The sequence below is a fragment of the Falco naumanni genome, chromosome 13, assembly GCF_017639655.2.
Source record: "Falco naumanni isolate bFalNau1 chromosome 13, bFalNau1.pat, whole genome shotgun sequence".
Classification (NCBI taxonomy): domain Eukaryota; kingdom Metazoa; phylum Chordata; class Aves; order Falconiformes; family Falconidae; genus Falco; species Falco naumanni.
Genome location: NC_054066.1, coordinates 13,128,380 through 13,150,009, shown reverse-complemented (window position 1 = coordinate 13,150,009; position 21,630 = coordinate 13,128,380). Strand labels below are relative to the sequence as shown.

Below are 21,630 nucleotides of genomic sequence, written 5' to 3'. Positions count from 1 at the left end.
TATTGCATTCTCTACCACCATGTAAACTCCAAGGCCGTTAGTTGTTCAGCACATTCAGTACTGAAAAGAAGTACAGAGGAGGCTTAGCTGATCCAGAAGGCCTCTGGGATTGTCATGGTATGAACATGCCCATAAAACTTCTGCTTTATTTTCCAACTAAATCACCCAGATAATTAAAAAAAAAACAACACCCAAACAAAAAAGCCAGCACAAAACACCACCCCCTCATTACAAGACTTAATTTCTTTGCATTTTTAGTCAACAAACCTGTGACACGCTCTCTGTTTAACCATATTTTGAAAGCAAGGAAGCTCAAGTCTATGGCCCAATGTATAACCCAAAATGAAGGAAAACTAGGAATCCAATCAACAGGCTTTACTCTATTTCATAAAGTAATCTGGATGCAAGAGATGCTGAACTGCAGCCCACTGCTGGTGTGAAATTTAAAATGCCAACAGCAACTGTGAATGCAACTTCTTCAGTAACTGGGGTGGGGTGGATGGGGTGCTGAGTGGTCATTAGAAGGTGCCTAGGGGAAGAGAGGAAAAACAGGAAAAGCCTCCACAATAACCACCGACTGAACACCTGCTCAAACTCCCAACTATGTTAAGATTGTACAGCTTCCTGAGACAGCTGTGGTCTTACACATGAATCATCAATGAATCTCTCTTCTGCATACCCACTGTATCTGCCCTTGAACCCATGTTAACTGACTCCTTTTAGAAAGATGCTGTGGGTAGAGGAAATCAGCTCTAGTATGTCCTCTGGAAAAGGAGACTAGGTGTTACAAACCGCTGAGATGTTATCAACAGCTCACTACAGAAAGATCATTCTCTTCCACCTTCCTCCTCCACTCCTGTACGCCAGCCAAAGGGTTCTTCCTCCACCCTGCCCTTGCAAGCAGCTGCAGTACTTGGCTGAGCCTTTCATAAGCCAGATCAGCTCACTAATCCAGCAGAAGCCCAACCCCCACCTTCAATTTTTTTCCCCAGTTGCAAAGAGATGTATTGGCTCAGGGGAAGAAATCAAGTGCCAGAGCTCACAGGTAGGATCAGGATATTCCCTTTCAGCAGAGGTGAACAATTAGATTAGATCAGATCAACTCATCCCACAGCTTCATGTATAGCAGCTTTTGCTATCTGCTCTAACACACCACCACAGGAACTAGATTTTAAAAGAGAAGGAATTACTTGGGTCCCAAAGTCCAGAAACGAATTCTCTAAAGAATTCTGCTGCTTAGAACTACTATATAAACTTACATGTTTCATTATCTCCCTTCAGTGTTTCACTGTTCATAGCATATTGGCTGCCCTGAACACTTATGGATCTTTTAATGTACAGTATATGATGCTTATATTCCTATCACACAGTTCCAGATACCACCATCTCCAGGAGAAAGATCCTTAAAACTTGGGCTGAAATCTGCTTAGGCATCTGATCAATAAATTTCCTAAGTATTCCACTTTGTAAACATGCACTTAGAAAGAACTAAAACATTCTCATCGAACTGGTTATTCTTTAACTATTCTCGTCCAACAGACAAAAACTATTACACCTGCCCATCCTCAGGAGCAGACACATTGACTTTATCTACACTATCTCTGGAGTCAGTAATACGCTTGGTAATATGGAAGGGGAAAATTTTTCAAAACCCTGTGCCAAACCTTTGTAATACTAATTTCTTAGACACAGCAGTCCTCCACAGCAGAGAGTTTAGAGGTTTTCAGAGACTGCCCTGCAGAAGTGTCAAGTATCACTGGAGTTCCTGCCAGCAATCTCCACTAAATGCTCCAGCACAGGGATCATGTTTCTTACTAGCCATGAAGAGGTATCTCTCAAGTTCAAGATATACACCTCCACAACATGCCTCTTGTCTACTGGTTCTCATCATGACATTCTCCCCCTTTGACAAGAGTTTAAAACATTCAGCCTCTTCTAGAAGTTGAGGCCTTGATTACAGACTAGCCAGCAGTAAGCCAGCAAGTTACGGAAAAGGGTACCATCTTGCTGCCATGGTTCAGGGAAACCACAGACTGACACCAACTGACGCCCCACCTGTAGCTTTTTGCACTCTGACACAAACAGGTGGCTGTGGGTAGCCTCCCTTGCTTAAAATGAATCTACTTTCAAAAACCGTTCTTGGTTCTCTGATCTTCTGCTGATGCTGTGTCCACAACAGCGGTTTTCAGGATGAAAAAAGGCTTTTTCACAAGAGGTTATTCCACAATTACAGGGCCTCAGAACTTAAGTTGTGTTTGAGCCTGGCCACTTATTTGAGGTAAATTAGCTGCATACTACATACTAGGACTAACTAGGAAGTTAATCACCAGATGCTTGATGAAATACAAGAATTTCTGCTCAATACATAACTGCACTCAAATCTACACTGATTACAGTCTAGATAATCTTGGATAGACATCCAAGCAGACCAAAGTGTTTTGTTTTTCCTTAAAACAGACTTGCCCCAACAATAGCTGCAATAAGTCCTAGACTTTGCCAGAAGCAGAGCAAAATATTTCTTTGAAAGGCTGAGTTTTCCAGCAAGTCTACGAGCAGTGGAATTTCTGCACCTACAATATTCACAATATTAATATATGATACAATATATTATCAACAATAGATGACAGCGATACTTATGCACACATGTGAAATACCATTTCAGCCGTAACAGACCTCTGGCACACTCAATCCCACTCACAGAATGCCATGTGTCTTGGAGCTAAGCAACTCCTTGCTGTTGTCTTCGTGTAAAACAGAAGTACATTTGAAGACCAGAATCTCCTGAATTAACACTACCTTCCATGGAAGAACTGTTATAACTAATGAAACTATCGGTCAAGCAGGAGCCGATTTGTTTCATCTGTTATTACTAAGCCACAATGAGTAAGATATTTAATGGCCATCTTTTTGCCATTTTGCAGTGGCCTCACACGAGCCAGGTACAGAAACCTCCGCAGACAGTAAAGACCAAAGGTTATATTGTTTTAGTGATGATTACAAGCCTCAGATAGCTCCTATAACTTGATGAACAAGTACACAGAAGTGAACATTTTGCGTACTAAGCACCGTAATCCAGAGAAACAGTGGAAACTGTATGGAACTTTGGTGTTTTGACAGAGTTATACAGGGCGCTTGAAATTCAGGACAGGCCTTGGATACAATCTGCTCTTGTGGCCTATGCTACATCTATTCTTACTTTGCACTCCAGTCATTCTCTCTTGGAGACTAAATGCTACACTAAAGGAACTCTGATTCTGTCTGGTAGAACAATTTGTACAAAGAAAGCAAGGAGAGTCACCTCCTTCCCTTTGTGACATGCACAAGAAGGTTATTTGACTCTCAGTGGAAAAATAATTTGCACCTCAAATATCAAGACACATTTTTGGGGAAAAAAATAAAAAAAATATCTCCATCTATGCACTGGGCAGGGGGTTCTGACAGAACACAAACACAGGACAGTGTAAGAGAATCCAACCCTGCATCTCCTGGAGCCCAGTGGTACATAGCAGGAAGGCTGAACAGGAAGACTGAAAACCATTGTTCTTCTACCTCTGATTAAGCAATCAAACACTACTTTGAGGTGTCAGGTGGCTAACACAAAGGCGAGTAAAGGCAGCCTCTAAAAGGGAACAATCTTGTTTGACCCTTTTTGGAAGCCCTGATACATCTGGATTTGTGAAGAGCCTGCCTCCTGCTGCAGATGAAGCCCGCACTGTGCTTTTTTAGAGTAGGATTGTAACATCTCGCGCAGCAAGATGGAGACAGAAGCACCTTAGAGGAAGGTCCAAGGAGGACAATGCTGCTTAGTTGTGTCTGTGAGTTTTTGTACGCTTTGAGGAAACAAGCTTAATGAACAATTTAAACACTGTAGAATTCCCATGTTTCTAACACTTCACAGCACTGAAGTCTACAAAGAGGAATACACCTTCCTTTTAGAGGTCCCTGGGGTGGGGAAAGAGAGACACACGTGCACAGCACCATGAAGACCATTCTGAAATTCGAGTTATAACATAAAGCAAAGCACCAGTCTTTCCACACTTCAAAAAAACAGTAAAGAAATCACTGTTGTTCAGTGTTACAAAAAAGCCTCTGCTCTTGCCAAGTTCTAGAATTGCAGAGTTCTAGTTCTAAGTTCTAATCCACACTTCAGGAAGGTTAACAGAGGTATGGGCGGTGACAAACTGATTTTGGTTTTTTTTGTTTATGTCAATGATTGCCTTCTTTGATGACACCAGTCTGATGGCTACGACTAAAGCTTGTTCCCTACTGCACCTTCCCCTCCCAGCTGACAAACTTAATTTACTAATTGTCTCAAGAATTGTTGTTTCTATTCAAGAATTTCAAAAAAAATCCATGAAAAAACATGTTTCACCTTCCCTAATAGTCACTGTGTAAACTGCTGGAGAATCAGACTTCACTGGGGTTTTTTGCCAAAGATTTTACATGACATTTTTAACAGCATATATTAAATGGCATAATCGTTAAAGCTGGTAATTGTAGGGTTTTTTTCCCTTCGGTTCATCTCCTCAAATTTAATAATGGATGTGTTCTTTGGGAGGGACTAGGTACACACTAAGAAACTTTGAAATGTAAATGCTCTGAAGTAGTACAGGGAATACTTTCCTGTCAATGACAAACTTGAGGAGAAATTTTAAAACTTAAGTACTTCTACATAGTGTCTGAAATCTTCTGAAAATGAAAAAAATTAAATCCTTTTCTGATCGTTCCAGAAGTCCGAAATGGAGATGGTAATTTACTTACCACAAAGAATAAACTTGGCAACAAGCACTTGAAAACCTCAAATATTTACCACATAAAACTGTTACAACAGACAGGATACATTGACGAAAGAACTTAAAACACTTATGCAGGATAAAATTTGACAACGGTTAAAGTAAATCACTTCCTAATCTGCCTCTGCAGCAGCCAGGGCAACATCTATAAAACAGATACTCAATCTGAAAGGAGCCCTTTTTTCCATAACTGCTACAATCATTATTACAGCAAAATGAAAACTAGTTTCATTTGTACTTTCATTAGTCTAACATCATGCATTTTATACAGAACTACTGCCCCCATGAGTCAAGTCAGGCATAAATACCGTTTATCTTTTCTCAAATTCAGAATTTATTCACTTCAGCTGTGTGTCATGAACTTTCAAACTGATATGCAAAGCAAGATGTTTCTAAGGGCTTAGTTGTAGTCCATTAGTTTTAATAATCTGAATTACTAAACAGAAGCATATTTGGGAAAAACAACTGTGGCATTTTAAAATATTATTGCTTGTACATCTTACAAGAGTATTACGGAGTTTTGCTAATGTCTGGTTTTAGCTAACTAGTACATTATAGCATAAATAGGTAGGCAGCCACAATTCCAACTTCAAAATATTACCCAGATTGTAACGTGTCACTTGGAGAAGTTACAACTGCAACAAGTAGTTTAGCAGGTTTTTAATATCATTTTAACGCACTAAACTAAGGCACAAGAATTTCAGTTTCAGTGGGTTTTAATACTGAATAAAAGCTGGAAAGTCACATGCAATTTTAAACCTGTTTCTGGGCAGCACTATATGACAGAAAGGCTTCACTGCTAGACAAAGCTCATGCTAAATTTCAGTTCCCTTCTCAGTCAATCACAGGCTCAGAAGCCAGCAGGAAAATCTGAGAATGCGCTCATCAACTTTAACAGCTATACTTGGAGGAAGGATAAAAGAAGAAATGAGCCCTATAAACTGCACGTAGGTCTTCAATTAAAACGCCCCACTTCCAGGACCACCTGCGTTTAGTTGCATCTACTTCTTTGTTTGATAGCTGACACCGGGAAAAGAGTAATTTTTAAATGGAAGAAAATACAGACATTTCAAGGCAAGTAACAGAGAGAACAAGAAAAACATAGGACTAAGGCCACATCCAAAAGCCACTCGTATTTGCCAAGAGGAGAAAAGTCTACAGGAACCCAAGCAATCCAAGGCTAACAGTGGTACTAAAAAAAGGACACTGAAAAAGAAGAGTAATTCTCAACATGCAATATCCCCTGACTCAGTATTTCATTTTTTCCCTGAAGTATTTTGGAAGCCAAAACAAGGCAAGGCAAGGCTGTAAACAAATATACCTTTATAACAATACACTGCACTAAAACAACCCCACCACTATATAATAGGACTAAAATTATTTCAGTAAAAATAACTCCCAATTATATGTACAGACCTCAAGGCGGGAGGGGAGGTGGGGAACAGGATTGAAAGGTACAGAAGGGTGGCACAAAACATCACATGCTGACCTCTATCTCTCGGAGTTTGGCACGCTTTTCTTCACTCATTTCTGAATATTTGACTGATGACTTAGATTCAGGCATTTCTTCTTTAATAGGATTGGAATACATGTGTTGCTCTTCTGACTTAGAACTCTGAGTGTCTTCCTCATCCTCACTTTCTTCTTCTTGACTTTAAAGAAAACATAAATAAATTTGTATATATATCTCCATTAATTCTTAAGACTATTATCTGTTACAAAATTTGCCATCTCTCCTACTAAGTTTCTATTAGTTACCAGTTTTGCAATCTGTTAGTTGATTACATTATTTAAAAGTCTGCAGCTACAAAAGTCTCCGTCTGCGAGAGATATATGTCTAATATTTTCATTTAATTAGTTATTTTTTTCTTACTCCTTTAATTTACACTCTTCATGTAGAATGCAGAAGAACGTTTGAAATTTAGTCACAAAATCAGTATTTAACTCAGCTACAATACAAGTCTGCTACCTCAACAAAATCTCTTTAAGTGCTGTAATCAGGCTTTTCAGATACACTAAGTTTTATAAAAGAAAAAAAAAATAATTACACTTTTGTTTTTTGGAAACAAACCTGATACATGGCAGATACACAAATTTATATTCCCAGACTGGCCACTAGAGTGCTGCAGGACTACATACAATGTAGTAAGATATTTAAAGCATTACTAATAGATGTTCTCAATTGCCTAAAGAACGAAGTAAAAGACTGCTCAAAAACAGCAGACAGCATGAAGTCTATCAGCATCCAAAGAAACATATACGTCAAAACATTATTCACTGTGTTTATCTCAAAAGCAAAAGGCAGAGGGTTTAGATACATTCATGCATACCTGACATCAACCTTTCCAAACTGTAAAATACTACTACCTTAGTTCTTACTATTTGACATAAAGTTATCAAATCAGCATCAATGTACATCAAATGTTAACAACTCTACTAAAAGGTGTAATATATTGTGTTAGAAAAACATTACGGGGGCCGAAAGCAATGCCACACTAAAATCCTGATTTCTCTCCAATTTCTTATTTTCCTACTTTCTAAATTTCATTTTTGTTCTGCTCTTATAATACATATATATTTTATAGGGAGTTCCACAGACACCCAACTTTAGTTGAACATGTTTTCATCAGAATGAAAAAGTATTTACTTTTGAATTTCCTCCTCCTCAGATTCTTCATGTTGGTCAAAAAGTTCCCACTTAGAAGTAGTAACAGCTAGAAGAGACAGTAAAATAATTTTAACAACAGAAAAACCTATCACTTAATCTGAAAATTAATATTTGTACACGTAATAAAAATAATGTGATAAATTTTACCAGCACCTAGCACTTAATACAGACTTTCTGTTTCACAGAAATACTCAGAACTATACATCATCAGAATATTTACTATTTACAGAACTATTAATTTACCCTGCATATCATGTTTGAATAAATCCTTCAATAGCAGACAAGTATTTGTCAGTTTGCAAAATCTCATCTTCCAAACAAAAATTTGGAAAGACTGCCAACCACATACCCAGATTTTTTTTTCAATATTTATTCTTAATGAACTAGAAATTATTTTTAAAGGTTGGTAAGTTACTGAAGTAGAATAACATAAACAAAAAACTACAAAATTCACTAAGGTTAAAAACCAATAAAAGAAGTTACAATTGGAAAAATCCTACTGTATAACTGAAGAAATTATATTAGCACTTGAAAACAGACCAGTTAGAAAATAATCATGAGATAGGTAAGTGACATTAAGCTTTCAGGTCACTTCGGAAAGTGTCTTAGTTTAATATGTACTTTGAAAACTAACCTTGAGCTTCCAATTCTGATTCATCCACTGCCTCCCACTTCGAAGGGGCAACTTTAAATATCGGCTCATTCTTTTTTGAGTCTTCAGCCGTATCCACTGTTAGGGAAAGAGACATAGAAAATAATTTCCAAAGTTCTACAAAATTTCAAATGGGAAAACCCTAACATAACAATCAGATTTATATAATTAAGCTTATTATACCACTTTAATATTTGCAAAGAAAAGAAATTAGGATTTGGAACCTGATATGCATATCATCAGAAAACACCTGCGTCTCTGTAGCAATTACAATTTAAAAGCAGTTCTTAAACTCATTCTTCCTAGAACAGACTGAAAATAGCCAATTCAACATTTTACAAAACTACATGACATGTTAATTCTTGGCTGTACTTGTAAAAACTATTTGGGGGAAAAAAAAGGTCATCAAAAATTGAAGATTCAAATTGCAAGTAAAGTTTAAACACTTCATACAAGGTACTCCATCAAGATCATCATCCAGCGATTTAATTGGGACTCCATCCAGATCATCAATAGGAGCAGCATCAATAGGAATTCCATCCACATCTTCCAGTGGAGCACCGTCAAGTTCTTCCTCAATGGGAGCACCATCAAGATCATCCGGTACCTCCTGAGAGCAAATAATAGTTAATTATTTCTAGAACTAATCTACATTGCTTTTCTTTACTTCTCCAACTAGTGATTCATTTCTTTTTAAAGGAGTAGCTTTAAAAATACACAAACCCCCAGAAAATCTCAACTTTACAAATTTTTGCTACTAAGTACAGTTGCTTATTGCAAAGGAAAAATACAACAATATCCTCCTATAAAAAAAAAATCACAAGCAAGAATGTGGTATTTGTGCACAATGTACTGGAAGCTTTCCATTACCCATATTCAAAAGAAGAGCTATTAAGCTGAGGTTTAGCTTGAAATGAGCCACAGTCTGATAAATCATGCTTACTACATACAAAAAATTCCCTAACCACCAGTAATCTGAACAACTGACAAAAATCAACTATTTAGCAGGAACATAAATTTAAGGAACACACCTAAGTGATAAATACACCTACATATTCTAACTTGTTAGGTACCAGCACTGTCCTTCACACATGCATGTTCATCCCACCCTACTGCAAAGGGAAGGAAGCAAACCTTCCAACGATACTGTAGGTCTCCCTCCCATCGCTCTGAAAGGCATGCTGCCACAGAGTTACCAATGAACTTATCCTGAACATACATCCACTTATTAGCGTCTACTGTTTTGATTCTCTTAAAAAATTTTTATATGCAACTGTAAACATATCAGAATACATTCACACAGTGCTAATGGTATTCCATAAATTTTAAGCCTAGAGCTTCAAAATATTGAATAATAATTTATACACATCACTAAGCAACAACTGAACCTCACTACATATCCTGTTCAAAAGAGGGGGGGGGGGGTGAGAAAGAGAGAAAGAGAGAGACAGAGAGGGGGAGAGGGAGAGATGCTGTAGCATAACTAGAAAGTTATCAACTTACTGTTCTAATACAACACAGCAAAGATCAAAGTAGAATATCACCAGTGTAAATGATCTATCACAATCTTCCTCTCAAACTAAGAAAGCTCATGTGGCTCCATTACATCCAAGTGTGACACTCAAACCAAAAGAAAGTGGATGATTCAGGTAGCCAGATGCCTAGCTATTTAGAACTGTCAGCGATTAAAACTAATGCCTGAAATTCTAACTCAAAATTCACAGAGAGATACTACAGTATTTCCACTATAAAGGAAATACCTGTCATTCTGCACTAGTCTGCCCTGAAATGGTTTTACAATTGAACTCCACCACAGCACCTAATCTATAAGCAACAAACACACAAGCAAATTAAAACTTATTTTCTTTGGAATCCTTGCTCTTAAATACAGTATCGTAAGGTATTTTCAGATGCAAATTCTGTTTATTCACCTTAACATAGGTATCAAAATAATCCTTGCAAGCCCTATTTTATATTTATACATTTTTCCTTACTATCTACTAGCATCACTACCAAGGTCACTTACCTCCGTTTCTTTATCTTCCATGATATTTACAAGCCCCAAGAAAATATTCTGTAGTTTGATCAGAAATGGTTCTGGATAGATCGCCCAGTCTTCCCATGCTCGGAAGCATGTCATTACCCGTTGCTAGAAGTAATAGAAAAAGAAATGCTAATAAATTTGTATTAAGAAATGTTAAGTGATAGGAAATACACCACAGACAACTACTACTATAGACAGCTACTCTTAAGTAGTCCCATACTGGAGAATATTACAATGATACTATGCTGGGCAAGACTAGTAATTGAACAAAAAAAACAGAGAGGAACTACTTTTTTTAAAAAAGTCTCACTTCCATTTCATTTTTCCTTTAAATTCCTGTTACATTATCAATTTCAGCTGTTCAGTTCCTAGCCCAATAGTAAATTTCATTCTGCCTAGATGTTCCAAGCAAGTGCCTCTACTAAATGTAACAGAAAATATCTTTCCTTTTGTAAATTAAAATAACTAAAATTTAACACTGGCTTATTCATACTACTGAACTGAAATCATGTTCCTACTTTCATTTGTGTGTAGAAGTGAAGTATATTTGAAATGATGGGCTTCAGCACAAACCTGACACATTAAATGTAGCTAGAGATGTAGACATTATTAAAAAAAAAAGTAAAATCTACTGCCTGTCTTCACTATACTACTTAATAAACAGGTCTAAAATAGCAGATAACTGAAATTAATTCTCAATCCAGAGCAACTGGGAGCAGAGAAGGTAGGACAACTGGAATAAAGACCTTAACACAGAAAAACTAGCTACACTGTAAGCCTGAATTTAAAGATTCTGATTAGAAAGAAAAAAAAAAGGACAAAACAGAAGAACTGTTGACACATCTTTAAAACAGGATAAGGAAAAGCTACGCCGGCAGTGAGAATGGGGAGAAGCAGAGTACTTTATCTCAAAAATCACTTTCAACTACTTATGGTCAGATTGTTTATCAAATCTTAAAAAAATAAAGCCTAGCTATCACAAAAATATTAAAAAGTAACTTTGTGCTGTTATGTCCAGCAGTTTCCTTCCACGCTGAGCAGCCCAGATTTATTTTTGAAACTAAAATATAGGTGGTCCAACAATAATCAAAAAGCTAGAAGGTCTTGTTTGCAGTTCCAAGTACTAGACAGATACCCTCTCAACTCCACAACTACACATCTACCAGTACACTTCAACTGTTGGATGCTAATTTTCTTCCTCAATTTCACGGCTATCTCTGCAAGACAGAAAACTTAAATTTCATTTTTTATTTTTTTAAAAAACAACTTAGTTAAAAAGCTTGAGGTCTAAGCCACCTATCACAGTATGCAATCTCTTGTGCAGGAGCATCTATTTATTTGACTTCTATGTCATGTAAGTAACAATGAAATACATACCTTGAAATTTTCAGACTGTAAATGGCCTTGTATTGTACGGTAAGTAGCATTGAGATCAGAGAATATCTGACATAATTTTGTTTCAAAACTAGAATTAAACATATACATTTCTTTAGTTAAACTTTGTAATACAGGCTTTCTGGACATATATAATTCACGAAAATACCTGGGACACAGGACTCAAAAGCACAAGGTTCTGATCCCTATAGTAGCCATGAACTGAACTATAAAGCAAATATGATTACTATATATTAGATCACCTTGGACAACAACAGAACTGTGAAGGGAGATCTTCACATCTGCTGCAGTCTCTTTATACAGCCTAGAAAGATTGGAGGAGGATAAAAGGAGTTTTACAACCTTATACACAATGAAAGAATGGTCTCAAAATTCAATTTTAAAAAAAATCTTAGTTACCTTTCTGTTCTGATTTACTCAATCAGGTGCTCAGTGAAAGCACAGGGATTAACAGCTGCCTAGCTACCCTTGAATTTCTCTCAATGTGCAAAAAATGAACCAGCACAGCAAAGACACACTGCAACAACAAACATTTGCAATCACTAGAGTTTTGTAACACGCTGAATATTCCCCATCAAGCTACTGCAATACCAGAAAGACTCCAGGCAGCAGACACAAGCAAGTATCTAAAAAGGACAAAGGTCCTCTCCCTTGGACACTTTTCCTAAATTCTGCTCAACACCTTAGAAATAAAATAATCCCATTATAAGTTCTCCAAAGTTCATGGAGAATTAAAAAACAGCTTTTAACTAAAAAAAAAGAAAATTTCAAAAATTAACTATTTCACATGGGTTATTTGCTATACCATACCTTGAATATTATCTACAAACTGTCTTTCTGTAAAGAGGCACAAGTTATTCTCACCTCTGTGAGGTTCCATGCCAGCATTCCCTTGCATAGGGCATATACACTTTTTGCATTACAAAGCAATACTATGCACCAACATGCTGCATCTTACACATTTTCAGGCAAAGATATGTAAGTATCACCAGTGTTGTAACAGCAGCCTCATAGAAAAGTGTCACTTTCGCTACAACCACATTTAACCAGTGATGTACAAAACTGAAATCAGAATATTCTTTTTCTTTTATTCATCATCAACTAAAATATTATACTTACAATTTTCGATAGTAGGAAGCATTGGCAACTTTAGCCGAAGAGTTGTATAACACGTCTGACACTAGATATAATCTTGCAATCTACAATAAAGCACATTTCACGTTAAGATAACTCTAGAGTTTTAATTACCCAGAAAACATATGCATTTTTCCAGAAACGATACAAGTACCTAGAAGTATTGAATTACAACTAAGTGTACGTAGCCATATTGTTAATAAACATGCTAAGAGCCAATTAGCCCTCTGTTATGCTACAGGTTACTACCACTGCAACATGACACTATATAGTATTACAAAAATCATGGCATTCCAATTTTTATTTCCTTGTTTGAACAGACTATTCTGCTGTTTTCAACTTCGCAGGAAGGCAGAACATCATTTACAAGCAAGGTGAAAAAGAATAAAAATATATAACAAAATTCTACAGGAAAAAAGCATACTTAAATTCAAGCCCACATTTTAATACAAAACCTCAGTGCTATCTGAAACTTATGAAATAATGCTTGTAAATGAGATGCACATGCTGTTAAGTGAGCTCTTCCCCCAGAATACAAAATCTCCACACCTTCTTCGGAAGAGGAGTCTTCAGAATGGACAATGATTCTGTAATGCAGTCTACAATTTCTTCAGCAGCTTCCGCATTATTTAGACAGAAAACCATTGCATCACCAATATCATTTTTCCGAGGTGTTAATCCACGCAGAATTTCCTCTAATTTGTCCCTCTGTCTGAAATATCAGAAATATTAATACTTTCAATATAAAATTAACAGTACCTTGGTGAATTTCCATTTAACAATGTCTTATTTTTCCATCTTTATGACAAAAGCAATTTATAATATTTTATATTCTGTTGCTTAAATTTTTTCAGTGACTGATGACCATATGCATCCACATTACATAAATAAAGTGCAAAAAATTCCCACTCAGGTCTTGACTACATACAGAAATCAAGAAAAACAAGTGAGAAGTACCTAATGCAGCACATCAGTATCTCTAATAAACTGAATTCATAATGATAATGACTTTACATGCATCCATTTTGATTTAGACTTAGAGTGTGCAAGTGATTTCTGCTGTGGAAAGCATTAGATTCATAAAGCTACTAAAAGCGATTATTTCAGGTTTTCCCTGACCTCCACATACAGAGAACACTCTGAAAATCTTATCTTTTTGATCCTTTCAAAAAGATGACATAAGAAATAAATTATGTCTTAAAACCTCCATGACTATCACTGGTATCATAACTATGACGAAAAGAACAAAACACGAGAAATTCCACATGCTAAGGACACAGCTGGATAGCAAAATTAAGAAAATCACGGATATGTTTCCACTACACTTACAACTCACAGCAAAGCACTCCGATGATCTGTCTCTTCCTGCTTATTAAAAACTGCTCTGTTTTAATGTCTCATGAACAGCATCAATAAGTTTAAGATTATAATAACTGTTTAGTTCATGAGATCATAGCGATATTGACAAAGGTGCTTTATACCCCCACCAACAGACAGGAACAGAAAAATGTAGACGAACTCTCATCTTCCCAATCCCCTCCAAACAAAGGGTTAACAGTAACTGGATTGAAAGGACTCATTGTTCAATGATGACAAATCTAACCACATCCAAAATGCATTCAGCAACAAGTATAATCAAAAGAGACTAACTGAAAAGCACTGAGGTTAAGAGAGTTTCTAATAATACTATGATAAGCATGGTAACATCTTAGGGATGATGCATTATACCTACAAAAACAAAACAGGAAAAAAACAAACAGGTTAGCAGTTAAAACAGCAATATAAATTGATGGGTGTTCATACTCTTCCTTAAGTGCACCCTTCTTGTTCGGTTCCTCCACAAACGCTTCTGTTTCTTGCTCTTCTGACATCCCATGCAAGTATGGATTCAAAGGTGGTGGCCTCCAAAATGATCCATTTTTGAACATACGGAAATCTTCTGTCCTCCACTTGGTTGGAGCATCTCCCTACAAAAAAAAGAAGTATTTTTATTTTGGTGTTCTCTAATTTCATTATGCTTGAAGTTACGAATTGTCACTGATTCTACTTGCCTGAAGAATTGAGTAAAGCTTCCATCTGTAATATACGTGGGCTGGAGTCTGGTTTTCAAATAAAAACCTAAACCAAAAAGTAGACATAAAACCTATTACAAATTATTTAACTGAAGCAAATTCAGAGGAACTAACAAAAAAAAAAATAACCAAACCCTGTTCAGAATCCCACCTCAGCTACCAGTGAATTTAAGATAGCTGAAGTCATGTACACCCACAGTGCATCTGTGCAGAACAAGTGCAACTGCTCCATGCACATACATATGGAATCTGCAAAGCAGAGTGCAGAATTCCACAGAGGCACAGTATTTCTCAGAAGTTGAAAGCAGAATGAACAGGGTCAGAAAGAATGACTGCAGCCCCACGGTACAGCAGAAAAATCATCAGTGCAAAGAGTAACTACGGGAGCAACTGCAACCTCAGCACAAGTGGTGCAGGAACTCAGTTAGGCAGTTCAGTTGCTCAGATTGAATACCAAATGACTTGAAGTGTTCTACCGGTAAATTGTCTGTCTCAACACCAACAAGATTAGGGAAGGCAGGGAAAAAAAACCCGAACCAACCAAAATGGCAGCGTGTTTTTATGGCTAGGGTATTTTGACCTGCATATTTTCTCAATTTGCATATAAAAACCATATATGAAGCACTTCAACCTTACTGCAAATAAAAATTCTTTGTAAAGATCACTTCATATTTCCCTGAAAAAGTTTTTCAAAGACTGCATTTCACAAGAAATTTGGAAATTGATCCTTTTTTTTTTTTTCCATTAATGACAAGAACTAGAAATTCTGACAACTTCACTATGTCAGCTCAAGTTTAATCCTATTTGTATTGGCATCAAAGAAAAATGACTCCCAACTCTTGCTAAAGGTTAAAAATTAGGTTCTGGGAAGACTGGACTTAATTAAATTGAGTTCCTCTGTCTGTTTTGAAGAGAATTTTTTGTTGGTTTTTTTTTAAAAAAATGTATGCTACTGCTTCCACTGATGACTTTGAATCCCTCAGAAAAGTAGGCATTAAATGAAAAATGTATTTATTATATATATTTTATGTACGTACAAATGTATTTTATAGTGTGTATATAGTATTTACTTATATGCGCACATTAGTAATAACTGGAATAAAAGTATATTCTTCATAAAAAGACAGCATAAACATTTGTACGATTTATAAAAAAGTCTGCATCTAGAAATAGAAACAGTAAAACTAACTCTTACTAGTATTTCAGAAACAAAAATTATTAGCAACAGTGAAAATATTTAGTGCTGTTTCAAACTGAAGCAATGTAATAAGCACCTGAACATTGGATTGTTGATTTCTCGGTTCATGATCATGGCTTCAAACATAGGCCCTTCCCGTACCACAAACTCTATCATGCGATGTATCAAAGCGAGCAAATTCCTACAACAACAACACAGTTAAAGAAAAATTGATTCAGACCTAACACTATATAAAACTACACTCCACCTAAGATACTACAACTGTGCAGGAGATTATTTTGCTGTATTGTTAAGAAAACTGCATAGAAGATAAGGTAACATGGAACATATTATAGCCTTGCATCATAGACATGGGCATTCTAAAATATAAACATGCCTAGAAATGGTGGAGTACGAATTTAAGAGGAGACCTCTTTCCTGAATTTCCACGGCTTAACCTACAACCATCTCTCACTTAGCAGAAGCTTAAAAGTCCTTATGCATAAAAATAGGCAACTGAAGACCAAAGTACAACTAACTATTAAAAACTAAGCCCTCATCTAAATTGCCTAGAACTCAGACCAATGTTAGCTGAAGTTCTACGAAGGACTTAGTGGCTGAATATTACGCTCAAAATTAAACACCCATATTTTTGAATATTCAATACAAACTGCATTCAGCTTTCAAACTATTCAAGTATGAAAGAAAAAGCAAATAGCCTTCTTGATGCCAAACAGGGCAATGGTTTTATTAAATTTAGATAATGTGTCTTTGGTCAAGACTCAACTACTGGTATAGAACAAACCTGTCCATCATTCCGTGTCATACCATCCAACGTTTCCTCCCTCATACACTCAAGTGAACAAATGACAATTAAAAAAAATAAAAATCTATATTTGTTTGACTCAGCACTCATCTGAAAATGCAGAGCCACTTGTAAGCACGCTAAGAGCTGACAGTCATATAAACTTTATAAAGAATAGTGATCATCAGTTTCCAACCTTTTGGCAATTTTTGGAAACAGGATCCTGAATTTTCAAACATAGATTACCTACATATATCAAAAGCTTCACAGCATGTGTCCTTTGAATGTGATGCAAACAAAAAAAATGCACAGATTTTTACATTTTTCGATTTATTTTCTTAGATTTAACAAATGGATAGTTTCTTTGCATGTATCATTGGACTTCCTTTTAGCAATGTTTTAATTATTAAAATTCAAAAATTGTTCCATTGAAAAACGGCAGAATTTTCTACTACTTCTTAGTAACGAGGTAATTGTTTTCTACCATGAGTATTCAAAGTTTTGCCACAGATGATGTAATGCACTAGATAAAAAAATTTCAACTTAAAAACATAGTAATAAAAACCTGCCCCTGCTATCTGCAAACTTAGCAAATGTTCTGTTTTATACCAGCTAGCATTAAATCTACATTTGCCTCAAATACTACACAAAAAAACCAAACAACTACCAGCTCAATTTTCCTGTCTGTTTGCTTTTTATAATCCCAGAAATATTGTAAAGACGACATGGTCTCAATAATCCTGTAGCCATTTTATTTAAAGCAACATTCTGGAAGTCTAAATAGTAAGACTGTTCTTGTTATATGAACTGTATTTGAAAACATCAGTAAGAAAAAGATTTACAATTAGCTTTCAAGCCCCTGAGCTATTACAATATGCATTTATTTTAAGGCAAGTTCAGTGTGATCATTTCTGGCTTCCTGCAGAACCACGGCACCAGTTTTCATCTAATTTTTCTTTCATTGAGAACAATGAAGTTGCATAAAAGCAGATTATGCCTGAACAAGAACATCTGCTTTGGCAAGACCTCAGATGTATGAAAAAAGATTCAGTACATCCCATATCTGAAAGAGGGTATCACATGCATTTCGTATGTAAGACATGACTACTTGAAAGTTAACTTCTCAGAAAAACTTTGATTGTCTATATATAGTAAGAGATGTTAAATCCAATATTGAGTATTTTCACACAAAGGAGAAAAATTTCTGCATGATGTGATGTTTTCAAATATAATTCAATTACCATGAGCTTTTCTTATCATATGAGCTTTCAAAATGCTACAGTAAATAAAATGGAAACACACCTTTCTCTGAAAGCTAAATACCCTGTAAGCACTGTGCAGTTTTTACATGTATTCGTTCTACTACTCAATATGGTTCTCAAATCAAGACTCATCCAGGTAACCCTTAAACATTCATGTCTCTACCCAACAAAAACTGTACTGTCCTAAAATTTCATCAAAAATACTAGTGCATTTGAGCATCTATTGACAGATACGTTAATATACTACTATAACTAGCTTCACAAATCTTTCTTCCCCCCCCACACACGCAAAAAAAAAAAAAAAGAAAAAAGGGACTTTGTGACAATTAAAACAGTGTAGTAAAAAAGATGATAGTCTTAAGTGCATTATTTTAAAATGTCATTTAGCTTAAGTTGGCCAACAAAAAAAGCTTTTCAGTTATAATAAAACCACATTTATTGGAGCCGATCGTACCAATGTCTGGTCAAAAACTGTATACTTTCCCAATCCATCCCATGATGTTTTCCTGGTCCCCCGCTGCCGCAGACAGTTCAGCTGGTGTTGCTCACCAAGGCCAATGTCAAAGAGAATTTGGTAATCTTTTGTGCTTATTTACTTTTAAAACAGTGTTGTGTTCCTATGTTTGGGAAAAGGTTCTAGCTTAACTGAGCAAGAGTATACCTACACTAGTGTGAAGAAGGTAGGAGCACTGATGGGGACCAAAATGGAAAAATACCCTTGCAACAGAGAACTACCTTTTTGAGTGACCAGAATTATTAACTGTTGCACATTTAAAAAGAAAGCAGAAATAAAAACTGATTTTTAACTGAACTGGTCGCAAATTATATAAGTCAAAACAAAACACACAAAATAAAGGAAAGAAAAAAGAACCCCCTCAAAGGTTTGTGTCAGGACTTCTACAGCATCTCTTAAGACAAGCTATTTCACCCTACTGTTCACTCACAAAATTATCCTGCAACTATTTCTAGTGCTCAAATTAAATGCAAAAGATAATTACTTAAATCAATCCTCACTAAAAAAAAGTTAAGATGAGAATAATAAGACTGTAACACACACATTTCTCTCCAGTGTCATGAAAGAACCATTGCTCAGTCAAGCCATTACCTTTTCCTCAACATCACCATTTTTCTTTAAAATTCCGAAGGGGAAATTGTCTATATTTAGATCAGTAATAATAAAGAAAAACATGTACCTTTCTGTTGGGATAACCACTTTGACTATGGCTTGCGACAGAGTCTGTATATGAAGTCACATCAGATAATAAACATAGAATATGTGAGTATTGTTAACAAGTAACAAGCAAAAATATACATATGCAATGAAAATACTACACATCTATCACAAGTTTTGCAGGCAATCACTGCTGTGAAGTTATAACTAAGCAATTACACAAAACGCAAATGGTTGCGTCAGTGAACCATAAAGGTTCACTAATTGCAAAGTATCAGAACATTCCTGTCAGAATGCACATTGAGGCACTGCATAGGAACTACACTGCATATAATTAAGAAAGGAGTTCTTAAGTTTATGAAAAAGATTCTAAACTATTTGACTTGGATCACATTGGTATTACTTTATTCCCAAGTCTTACAAAAAACAGCCCTAACATTTAAGTGTCATTCAAAGAATCAACAAATTCTTACAAATGTAAATAAAGTTGGTTTGTGATTACAAGATACTTACCCCTTTATCAGCTAACATTCCAGAAAAAGTTTGAAAACTGACTCCATAAGTAGCATAAAATACTTACTCAACGTCCAGATTAATTACCTTCTACACAAAATACATCAACTCCTCTACTGCAAAAATAATACTACCCAAATTAAAATGTAGTACTTTTAATAAAGAAAACAATTTAGATACTGCAATTTGGCAGCCAACAAAATGGGGGGACGTAGGAGAAAAAAATCCAGGGAGCCTGGAGGGGGAAAATGATAGCCAGGTTTAAAGGAGGACTAAAATAAATGAAACCCCAATATACTGTACCCTAACAAGGACATGAAACAGAGCTTCAGGAATTAAGTAGGTTCCCTTGGGCTACAGCAGGGAGCCAGTGAGTGTGTACACTAAGGGCCGCCAAAGTCAGCGTGAACAATGCAAATCTACGAAGCCACTGAAATACTGTCACAGATGTAGTATTTAAAAATGAGATATGGCCCAGGGTACTGTAAGTTACCTTCTCGAAATCTTCCTTGTTTTTTGGTGGTGGTAACATTGGAGCATTAGGATTCTTCAATCGCTCCCTAGGCTGGGCATTAAAAGGCAGTCCAGACGGAGGCGGCGGGAGGGTATGCTCCATCATAGAAGGTGGAATGTATATTGGATGTGGTGGTATAGGTACGGCTTTGCCCCAACCTAGCTTCATTTCAAACGACATAATCATCTTGCCTGAAAAACGGAAAGTAAAACAAAACCAAAACAAAAATACCATTATGTCATAAATTGGTTCTGCCTTGCTCAAGATTTCTGCAAGTTAAGTGCAGCATTTAGGTTTTGCCTGCCATGGTTTACTTTTTACATTGTTGATTAGTGTATCACACCTATGTGACACATACATCATGTGCAAATGAAAACCTGTTACATTAAATATTTTATTAATCTCCACCCAACATACATTTAAGGAGACTATAGTACACAACTACTTGATTTGGGGGGACGATGATGACTTTTTAAATTTGATATTCAGCACATCAGAACGAAGACAGTAATTTTTAAATTGTATTATTTCAGCACTACAATTCTTCAAAACATTGTGTTCACAGTAACAAATTTCAAATGATGTTATTCAAAACCAGATGTAGTAACTAGTTAGAACCCTTACACAGTGTAAGCCTATTTACTAACAGTTCTAGTAAAGGATCATTTTCAGTAAGCTATGCAAGGGAAACCTTGTCTTTTTTATTCTTTTTGTCTAGGATGCTGATTTTTGATTTTCAGGTTCTGTGCACTGTAAGGACTAGTTGCTTCCCCCCCCTCCCCCCCACCAAAACCAAGATAGACAAGATATAGTCCATATGCAAAATTACCTCCCACTGACATGTTCAAAACAGCCAGAAATGTTACATTTTTACCCACAGCAAAAGCCATCAATATTCCAGCCCTTCTGTATGCTATAATTTGGAAACATTCAGCTGCCAGTAAACAGTCAGTGTAAACTAAAATCACTGCCAGCATGGTATCTACTGGAGTTACAGCATACCTATCACTAGTCTGATAAAACAACTTGACGATACATTTACAGTTCCTTCTCAATATTCCTACAAAGGTGATTACAACTCCAAGCCAAGAAATCTGTTTACCATTTAAATTCTTCAACGCTCTTTCAGCATCTCTCCTGTTCATAAAGGCAACAAAGCCACAATTTCTTTCTCTTGCTCTTTCTTCATCAGTTCTTGGCCACATAATTTTAACACTAGCTAATGGTCCAAAGCGTCCAAATTCTTGACATAACATCTCTTCGTTCATCTACAGGAGAAAAGGTAAAAATTTGCATCTTTCTACTGTGTTTCTAAGACAATCATTGTCCAAGTTTCAAGATTTTAATTTTTCTGAGGTTCTTTAAAAAGTTGATACCCCCCAACCCTGCAAAAACAGTAATTAAGAAACCTGTATTTAAAACTCAGCACA

General features: G+C 36.1%; 1 protein-coding gene across 6 annotated transcripts in view; it reads right to left on the bottom strand.

The window, feature by feature from the left end:
- Positions 1 to 21,630, bottom strand: part of LOC121096559 (U2 snRNP associated SURP domain containing) — a 46,062-nt gene that overhangs the window by 7,240 nt on the left and 17,192 nt on the right. For 5 of the 6 annotated variants that reach the window (XM_040612588.1, XM_040612590.1, XM_040612591.1 and 2 more), the window contains 14 exons: positions 21,303 to 21,468; positions 20,180 to 20,391; positions 19,196 to 19,239; positions 16,033 to 16,137; positions 14,738 to 14,804; positions 14,490 to 14,653; positions 13,236 to 13,398; positions 12,672 to 12,751; positions 11,535 to 11,622; positions 10,140 to 10,262; positions 8,567 to 8,723; positions 8,096 to 8,191; positions 7,441 to 7,507; positions 6,283 to 6,445 (listed from right to left, as the gene is read on the bottom strand). In XM_040612588.1, coding sequence (XP_040468522.1) covers positions 6,283 to 6,445; positions 7,441 to 7,507; positions 8,096 to 8,191; positions 8,567 to 8,723; positions 10,140 to 10,262; positions 11,535 to 11,622; positions 12,672 to 12,751; positions 13,236 to 13,398; positions 14,490 to 14,653; positions 14,738 to 14,804; positions 16,033 to 16,137; positions 19,196 to 19,239; positions 20,180 to 20,391; positions 21,303 to 21,468 — 1,695 coding nt within the window. Of the gene's footprint in view, positions 1 to 6,282; positions 6,446 to 7,440; positions 7,508 to 8,095; positions 8,192 to 8,566; positions 8,724 to 10,139; positions 10,263 to 11,534; positions 11,623 to 12,671; positions 12,752 to 13,235; positions 13,399 to 14,489; positions 14,654 to 14,737; positions 14,805 to 16,032; positions 16,138 to 19,195; positions 19,240 to 20,179; positions 20,392 to 21,302; positions 21,469 to 21,630 lie in introns of those variants that run through there. The other variant, XM_040612593.1, reaches the window with a different exon arrangement.